The sequence below is a fragment of the Cariama cristata genome, unplaced genomic scaffold, assembly GCF_000690535.1.
Source record: "Cariama cristata isolate BGI_N322 unplaced genomic scaffold, ASM69053v1 scaffold11674, whole genome shotgun sequence".
In the NCBI taxonomy this organism is placed as follows: domain Eukaryota; kingdom Metazoa; phylum Chordata; class Aves; order Cariamiformes; family Cariamidae; genus Cariama; species Cariama cristata.
In genome coordinates, this window is record NW_009614681.1 from 2,362 (window position 1) to 11,949 (window position 9,588).

The 9,588-nt window shown below is 54.0% G+C and overlaps 1 protein-coding gene across 1 annotated transcript; it reads right to left on the reverse strand.

The window, feature by feature from the left end:
* Positions 1 to 504: 504 nt before the first annotated feature.
* Positions 505 to 9,453, reverse strand: ZC3HC1 (zinc finger, C3HC-type containing 1). The gene is made up of 10 exons (XM_009699517.1): positions 9,398 to 9,453; positions 8,606 to 8,717; positions 8,273 to 8,423; positions 6,049 to 6,132; positions 5,373 to 5,500; positions 3,730 to 3,887; positions 2,652 to 2,877; positions 1,955 to 2,161; positions 1,538 to 1,747; positions 505 to 573 (listed from the first exon to the last, which is right to left on the reverse strand). The coding sequence occupies exons 1-10, from the start codon at positions 9,451 to 9,453 to the stop codon at positions 505 to 507; spliced, it is 1,401 nt and encodes a 466-aa protein (XP_009697819.1).
* Between the last annotated feature and the right edge of the window lie 135 nt (positions 9,454 to 9,588).

Genomic DNA, 9,588 nt, shown 5'->3' on the forward strand with positions numbered 1-9,588 from the left:
TGATCCCACAAAGACAAGCATCCCAAGGGATATAGGAGCCACATGCTAGGTCCAGAGCTCATCCCACCCGGGGAAGAAGCACCACACCAGCAGTAAGAAAAAAAAACAAAAGTGAAATGTTTATTCCCACCTGGCATCACTTCCCTGTGCTGCTGGTGGTGGGTCACAGCTGGACAAGAGTGTCACCCTCGTCAGGTGACCATGTCTCCTTGTTCGCCCCACGCGCCCGCGGCACGTCCTGGCTCCGGGCGGGGCTGTCAAAGCCCTCAGGGCCAAGGGCTACAGCAGCAATTTGTGAAGGCAAGGGGGCTTCAAGGAAGGCAGTCAGGGAGCAGGGGGTCCCAGCGGGTGCTGGGGGCTGTGTTTGGCATGAAGCCTCTTCGGCATCCCCTCCCTGGGGCATGCGGCTGGCGCGCAGGAGTAACTGCGAAGTGGATCTCTGCCGGACTGACACGATGCCCTGTGCTGCCAGCCAGGCCGTGGTTCCCAGAGGCAGCAGTCTGTTCAGGAGGAATTCATGCTCTCCCACTGCCGGAAAATGCGGAACACCTTGCAGGACTTCACCGAGAGACTCTGTGAGAGAGAGGAATAAAGCCACAACCAGAGGTTAAGGCACTGCAACAGGACCCACAACCGCCACTGACCTTGCCTACAAAGCACATGAGGAGAAACTGCAACAAAAGCACACATCTGAAATATCCCAATTGGCTGCCACGACATCAATTTGCTCCTATTCTTCATTAGCGCTATTAATCAGAACCGGAAGGGAGAAGAGCAATGTGACTACAAGCAAGAAGCAGGACGGGACTCCAACCATCCCCTGCTCCAGGTGGGTCTCACACCTCTGACTTGTGTCTGGTCCCACAGGACGGGCGGGCGCTTTCCTGGCACGTGGCACAGCCAGAAGGGACCAGCCTCTTGGGGACACAACCCACATGAAGGCCCCAAGACAAATGCTGAAGCAGGGCTGTTCCACCAGTCCCTGCAGTTCAGCCTCAAGCAAAGCAGGGAGGAGCCGGCAGGAGGAATCCTGGGGGTTCTGGGGCCAGGGGTTCTGGGGAGGCAGCGGCAGGGACCCGGCGGGGCCCACCCCCCGGGGGGCTGTGGCCTCAGCTCCGCTCCCCTGGCTCAGCAAACCCACTGGTCCAACAGCGGCCTGGCAGCCGCAGGAGCCCACAATCAGGATGTCTGCAGAGAGGGTCAGGAGCTCTCTATTGGGACACGAAATGAAACTGGATCTCGGGCAGCGCTGAGCTGCTCGGGAAAGGCTGTTATTTATAGCAGCTCTTGAGCAGATCTGCACACAACACATCGTTGTAATGGATGAGACCTGGCTGAGAGGTTGTCAGCACAGCCAGAGGGGAAGCTGAGACTCTGCAGACACACGCTTGGTCCTTGCCACCCAGCTGGGTTTGCATTCAGCCCGAACGAAGCCCATTTACCCCAAATTCTGCCCATAGGCTTTCAGCTCTTGGCAAGGCTGGGGCAAGCAGCGGTTTAAGTGCTTCGGTTGGGGCTGGGGATCCCGCAGGCTCACCACAGGCTCTGTCTCAGGCACTCTGTCGCACTTTCTGGTAGCGAGGAGCGTGTTCAGCACCACTCGCCAGCCTGGCTCTGCCTTCGCAGGCTCCTTCTCTGTCTGGGTCGCAGTATCCTCCAAGGCTTCCCCTCCCTCCACTGCGTTGACCCAGGGACACCAGTCACGATGCTGAGAGCTGGGATCAAAGAAGGTCCTCAAAGAAGTGTCCTGGGTAGGTGAAGAGGTGACAGTGAAGGAGGACAGCAACAGCATTATTTAAAACAGACTCCGATGACACTAAAACCCTCTCTGTGCCTAAACACCAGCCCTGAGATGGCTACATGGACAACACTGGTCCTTGGATCAGGAACACCCTGCCCAGACCCCTCTCCTCCCCACCCAGGCTCTACCTGTGCCTGCACCCGGGTCACTTACCGAGCTGCTGGAAGAGCAGAGCCGTGAGCGCTTGGCTCTGCGGAGAGGACTGGATGGCACCTCCATGTTGTCCCCCTGCCCCATGCTGCGGGTGACGGGACGGCTCCTCAGAGTGGGGCTGGTCACCTCCAACTCACTCCGGTCCATGGGGATGGGAGAGTCCCAACCCCGCGGGCGAGAGATTGCTGGAGATGGGCTCTTCTCTTGCTGCCAGTGGGGAAAGAACAAGGAATTAATAGAGCTCCACTGGTCACCAGCATGTCCTCTGCCTGAAGGGGACAGAGGGGCCCTGCCCAGCTTAAACAAGACATCAAAGCCTTCTCAGTCATCCTGGCAGGACCTTCCCTTCACACCAGGAGTACCTCAGATGCGTCTAGCTGGACATGGCCGAAGGCAGCCCCTGATTCGGAGCACCTCGAGTTAGAGAAGCCCCAGGATGCTGGCTGGAAAGACCCTTTTTGTGCCCTCCTACAGGAGGGCTGAGGGAAGGGAGGACAGAGAGCTGCAAAGGGCAAGGGCAAACGCAGCACCAACCCGCTTCTATTGGACGTTGCCTACAGACAGAGACATGGCACCAAAATGGGCCTCTTTCAAGGTAAAAGGCAGTGGACACCCAAATTACATCAGTCTCAACTCCTGTGTGTCCCTGTATCACCCCGATATCCCAAGCTCATGGGCCGGCTGAGCTGGGCCGTACCTGCTCAGAGCCTGGAGAGAGCGTGTCTTGGCTCCGCGTGAGCATCCTGCGCGGAGATGTGGGCACAAGCGGGAAGCGCTCAGTGGGTGCCGGCGGTGCGCTGCTCGGGCTGCAGGAGTCCAGCTCCGGCCCCACAGACTCCAGCTGGTGAAAGCCCCACAGTCCCACCTTCCTCATGCAGCGGGAGCAGGTGATTACCGAGAGGTGCATGGAGCCAGATGCAGCACTGTGAGAACAGAGCCAAGCCACAAGAGAAGGTCAGGGACAAGACTGCGCCCTTCCCCAAAATTGCAGCATTCAGAACAGATGCAGGTATTTGGCAGAGCACAGGAATGGTCTCAGCCACAGGCACCTGACCCAGCACGTTTCAAGACATCAGTACCCCTGGGCTGAGGCATAGACTTACTGGTTTTGTAGCCCCGTGTGCTAAGTAAAACAAGCCCATTAAACCTCATCTATAGCATTGATTTAAACTGGCTCGGTTACATTTTGGCTTGCCATGAGGCAGGAGCACACTCAGTTGTGGCACACCAGCTGAGACTGTCCCCATCCTCAGCCCCTGAGCTGCCCAGCCACAGCAGCAGCTCTCTTCTTCCCCACTGTAAGCCCTTTTCCAGCCTGCACCATAAAAGATCGCTTCACCTTCAGCAAGCGGCCTCAGGCACAAACAGCGTGGCTGTTCTGCTCACAGCACATGCTTTGGGAAGCCACGAACCTTCAGGTCATGAACTTCCCCTCCCTTCCCACTGGCCTGATGAGCAATGAAAGCGTTACTGAGAACGACATTTCAGGGATTGACTTCAACATCTAAATCAGCAACGAGCAGGGCAAAAGATAGCTCAGTTGTTTCAGACTCTGCATCTCAAGGAGACATCTATTTTAGATTAGGTAGATTTGCACTGGGGTTTCTGGAAGTCTTGTCAATTTTAACAGCTGGAGATAGTAATAAAATAGTGAAATAGGGGATATTGAACATTTCACAGGAGGGACATCCACATTCCTCCAGCCTCTAACAGGTTTCACCAGCAACCACAAAGTGTGGCAGACACTTCAGTATCAGTCCTACATCACTACCTACCTGCAAGTCCAGCCGCACAGAGCCAGGATGCAGGCAGGAACGTGAACTTGCAGGATTTCCGTGGCAAACTTCATTGGTGGTTTCTCTCCCTCCGTTTTGTGCTCCAGTTCCTCCCCGATCAGCTGGAGGAGCAGACTTATCTTCTCCTCCGTCAGCGACTGCAGGGCAGAGAAAGGTGGCAGAGCTGGCAGTGAGAGGTATTCTGATAAAATACTCTGCTTCTACTCACAAATCACATCCTACGTGGAGAAAAATCCCCTTTTCGTTCCCTGGAAGGGCTGGGTGCATGAGCTAGCACTCTCAGCATTTCTATTCGGCATTTTCCACACAGAGCGATGGCTTCCTCCTGCCTTGTGCCCATCTGACTCTCCCCATTGCATGGACTCGGTTCAAGCACCATTTTCTCCCCCAAGCACATGTGGGGACAGCGGAGCAGGTCACAGCTCTGCTGCTCACAGCAAGCACGAGCCTGAACAGCCCCCATCCGTTCCTCCGATCCCAGGGAGGTAGCAGGCGCTGTGTTTGCCTGTGCTTAGGCAAACCGCGAGCACTTCTGGGGCCATCACTGAGACACACTGAGAAAAGAGAGTCCCCAAAGGCTTTCACAGGGAGGCTCCAGGCCTTGCTGCTAGTGGGACAGCCGGGGAGTTAGATGTGGAGACGCAATACATCTGTTGGTTTCATGCTGTCTCTTCTCAGGGGGTTCTGATGGGTTTCATAGCTTAGCCAGCCCACGGTGGCAACTATAAAACACCTCTGTGACTTCTGCTGAACGGATGAAGAGTTCCCTGGTTCCCACACAGCTTCTCGCTGTGGAGAGCCATCTGGTTCCCAGCGAGCAAGTGCCCAACAAGCCAGACTTGGCTGGAGTAGAGCAGGGCCCGGCCAGGTCCCTACCGGGAGGCAATCCCACATTTGCTCCTGGCTGCAGCTACGCTCCAGCCTCTTGTGCCGTAGCTCCTGCTCTTCCCTCCTGCCTCCTGAGCCTCCCTTGCATGACTGCCTCATACGAGGGGCCCCCCTGTACCACTCTCCCTGTGGTTCCTCACCTTCATGGGCCTCTGCCCACACCTCTGCCCCGGGGCAGCCTCTGGCACCCCAAACTCCCGACCCAACCTAATGCAATGACTGTCTTCAGTCTTGTAGGATCCCAGCTAAAGGAGAAATCCATGGGCTGCCGCATCTCACAGAGTGCTTGGAGGTAAGCAACAGGGGCAGGCGCTACCAGGGAGAGCTCCCGAAGTAGCCTGTGGGACCCCAAATCACTTCTGCCGGGCACAAGAGAGCACCACACACACCAGGAAAGGTGTAGAGTGGGAACTGGATGCTACAGCCCACTTCCCACCAGCAAAGTCATGGTAATGTGAGCCAGCCATGCCTGCATTGGTCAAGGGCTTGCACAGCAGATGAGCCTTTCCAAACTTCCTTTTACATGCTTCCAGAAACACCAGGCGAAACCACCATGAGGGCAACATCCGAGGAGAAAGCCGAGGTGATGACAGACCACTCACACACACAAGCTGAAGTCTCCGATTTGAACCATCTTGCAACTGTTTCAGTCTGGGTTTGCACAGCACAGGCACACCTGGCATCGTCACTGGGGACCTGAACGCACCCAGTGTTGCAGACAGAGGAGAACTCACCATGTTTTTCATGTCTTCTGGTCTGAGGGAAGGCAGCTGCAGCTCTAGCTGACACAGGCTCTGAAAGCGGTCCAGGAAGTCCTGGAGAAGGGCTCTGGGCTCATCCACCAGCAACATGGCAAAGCGATCTGGTGAAAACAAACACCGGAGGCCTGGGCTGTGCCACCAGCCTTCCTACCCCCTCCTCATCCTGCAGGGCAAGAGAGGAGATGAGTCCAGCCAAGGTCTCCCGATAACTGCCTCTTGGTTTTTAAAAGAGAAGCTGAGCACAGCCTTTTTCCCTTGGAACCACCCTTCCCTATGCAGCATAGCTTTGAAGATGAGATCTATCACCCTTTGAGCATCCCATGTCATTCAGCCTCCCCTGTCTCCTCCCAGTTACAACCCAAAAAGCATTTTAACTGCCCTAGAGGCACACAAAGGCTGAGTACAGCCCGGCCTGGGGCTCCAGCCATAGCTCAGTTGTTTATTTGCTGAGGCTACTCAGAGACATCGCTTTGCCACTGTGTGTTTCATCGTCCCCACGGGGGAAAACAGGACTGTGATGATACTGCCTGTTTTGAGAACTTGAAGGGAAACCACATTTCCTACAATGAAAGACAAGAGCAGTGACAGAAAGGGAGAAAAAGGGGAATAATGCCTGACATATGCACTAGCCGGGCTCTGAGACACCAACCTGGGCAGGGGCTGTCCGGCCAGAAGCAGAATTTCTCATGAGCAGTGCACAAGGCCTTCTTCAGCTCCACGCAGCGCTCCTTGTCTGCAAGGCAAAGGTCACTTCTACTCCCTGCAGAGCCACCTCCTTGGGGAATGGTTGGGAAAAACCAAACCAGGAGAGGAAGGCACCAGGCTACAAGGGCTTCCCAGCTCCTCCCATTCAGCATGGCTTGGGTGATGGATACCACCCGAGGCTGCAGGTTGCAGAGCCTGAAGGTCTCACCTCAGAGTCCTCTCCCTCCCCACCAAAAGCAGTTGCTGCACCTCCAGCCTCCCTGCAGGCAACCACAGAGTGCTAGTTCCTGTGGCAGCAAAGGCAGGCTGGCTTAAGGGCTTATCTCCACAACAGCAAGCGTCACCAGAGCAGTTCCACTTCCCTGCAAACAAAATCCCCTCCTGCTCCCATGCACAGCGACCACGGAGCCGGCTGCCATACTGCACAGCAATGCAGTGGAAACACAGCTCAAACCAACCACGGGTACAGGGACCGCCTGCTCTTGCCAGTTTTACTTCCCAGGCTGTTGCCAGTCCCTAGCTAACTTGTCTGACCCCTCCACCCTGGCTGTAGGAGCCAAATCACAGCCATGTCTGGAAATCAAGCTTCCCCAAAAAAGATCTAAGTTATTCGTACCATTCAGAACCAAGTCTTTTATTTTTCAAGCCCTTCTTCCAACCTCTAATTATTTTAGATTTTCCTAAATCAGTATGATTACCAACAGAATAATTAGGCCAAGGTTTATTTAAATAAAATAGTCTGAACAAACAGCAGATGTCAATATTCAGAGTGACCCAAAAGGAAATGCTCATGCAGCTCCCCATTACACACAACCCATGCTGCGTTTGTCAGACATCAGGGCTGCACCATCTGCTACTTTCTAGATAACAAGAGCAGGGACCTGCAGTCAAGAAAATTGAGAAGTGGAGATGACACTTATTTGTGGTGGGGTAATAAGTGTCTTTCTGCAGAGGACAGATACAGGTAAAGGGAAATGAAGGTCTGGGCAGGTGATAAATCACAGGCCATCGCTATCCTGTGGCTTACGAGCGACACTCACGCTGTGGGGCTGAGCACACCATGGCGAGCTGGTGTTCCTGCCACACTCTCAGCCTCATCTTGTCCAATGTGGGAGAGACGGGAGCTGTTACTGCTGCCCACCTGTGCCTCACAGCATCAGGAGTGGCTGATGCTCTGCAGGCAGGGGAAGGAAACTGGTGCTGGGCTTGGGCAAGGAGCTCAGAGGGCAACAGGAGGGGGAGTTCTACTGCTGGTAGTCCAAGTAGTTTAAAGAGAGCGGTGGAGAAGTTTATTAACTAAATTACACAATGTGACCACCTGAACGGACTGACTTGGTGACCATCAGCCACTAAAAACTGAGTGCGGGATCAGGGTAGCAGACCAAGCAGTTGGGGAACAATATTTAAAAAAAGGATGCTAAGGTACTTGAATGCTTCCAGAGGAGGGCAGGATCAGGGCAGCAGACGAAGCAGCTGGGAAGCAATATTTAAAAAAAGGATGTTAAGGTACTTGAATGCTTCCAGAGGAGGGCAACAAAGCTGGTGAAAGGGCTGGCAGGCATGTCCTGTGAGCTGAGGACCTTGGGCTTGTCTAGTTTGGAGAAAAGGAGGCTGAGGGGCAATCTCCTTGCTCTCTACAGCTTCCTGAGCAGGAGATGTGGAGAGGGAGGTGCTGAGCTCTTCTCCCTGGGATCCTGTGATAGGACGTGTGAGAATGGCTCAAAGCTGCACCAGGGAAGTTCAAACTTGATATTAGCAAGCATTTCTTTACCAAGAGGGTGGTGACACACTGGAACAGGCTTCCTAGAGAGGTGGTCGATGCCCCATGCCTGGTAGTGTTTAAGAGGCATTTGGACAATGCCCTTAACATGATTTAAGGTTTGGTCAGCCCTGAAGCAGTCATGCAGTTGGACTAGATGATCATCGTAGATCCCTTCCAACTGGAACTATTCTATTCTAACCCTTCGCTGACAACAGGAGGAGGAAGTTTTACCACATTCTCATAAACTAAAGGAAATTTATTTGACTTGCACTTTATTTTCAGAAACATCAAACACCCAGCACCTCCCAGGACAAGACTATGGAAGTCAATTATGCACATGAGGCACATACACGCCCAAACCCTACAGCCCACCCCCCCTGTACCCACCGGATGCCGGCATACGTACACTTGTCGAAATCAAACGCGAGCTGCAGGCTCACGCAGAGGAAAGCCTGGCAGCTGGAGCACTTCAGCATGTCACACTCCACGTTGGTCCAGCCATACTTGGCACAAACCAGGGGTGACAGCTCATGGGGTTTGCCTGCCCACTTCAGCGGGTGGTCACGTTAAGGATAAAACCCAATAAATTACAAGTTGACCAGGCAAAGCTTTGGCCGGGGTTTATTTGGCCAAAGAAGAAGAAAAGCTTCTGAAAAGATGGAGCCTGTGGGGAAGCCATGGAGAGGGTGCAGCAAAGCAGGGTGGGGGATGGCTGGAAACTCAGTGCCAGAAAGGATATGGTGAATGTTTCTACTCTGCTGAAATAGGCTTCCTTGCTGGTGGACTCCAAGGCAAGAGCATCCATTTGAGAAGATCCATTAGCTGATTCTGACCAGTCGGATGTGTCCTTCCTAAAAGGAACAGCAAGTCAGTAAGCGAAGCATCTGCGCTGGAAAGATTTCATTAATAAAAACTGCACAGGTCACCTTCTAACCCCTCATCCTTCAGGTTTACCCTTACAAGAAACCTTTCTCTAGAGCTCCTAAGCCATGACTTTTAATTACTTTACTAATAAACCAATTAAAAAAATATAATGCAACAAGCAAAGGGACAGATTAAACATTTCACGATGGTCAACAGCAGCAGCACATGAGGATTTGATGTGACTAGTAGGAGACAGGAACTTGTTCTCTGAGCCCGGTGAAGGCAGATCAACAATTGCGGCATGCTTCTGAAATCGGGATGCTCCCAAGCACCCAACATCAGAATCCATGGCCAGAACCCTGGCCCTGTGGCAAGCGCTGCCCTTTGGCCTCTCCCCAACACCCCTCCACAGGCCAAAATTCAGGCATGGTTTGGTCAAGGGTGAACCATGCCCCTGAGGGCAACCACGGTTGCTTGGCTTTAGCAAGATACCCCTAAAGCTCAGCCACCCCGTGTCTTCCAGACTCCCCAGCACCCACCAGTAACTTCTGTGACTCCCAGTGCCCCCCCAGCATACGACCACAGACTTTTTGGGTCAGAGGCCTGGTATGCAGCCAGTTCAGCTTACCCAGGCTGCGGGGACTCCAGAACCCTACAGGTCACTTACCTGCCCCCCCAGGGCCCCCCCAGTACGGCCTCCCAGTGCACATCTGTGCCTCCCATTGCCCACTATTGCCTCCCAGTATCTCTCAATTTGCGCTACTGCCTCCTCGTCCCTCTCAGTCTCTCCAGTACTCACAGTGCCCCTTAGTGCCACCAGTACCGCCTCCCAGTGCCCCCCAGTAACTTCGAGGGCTC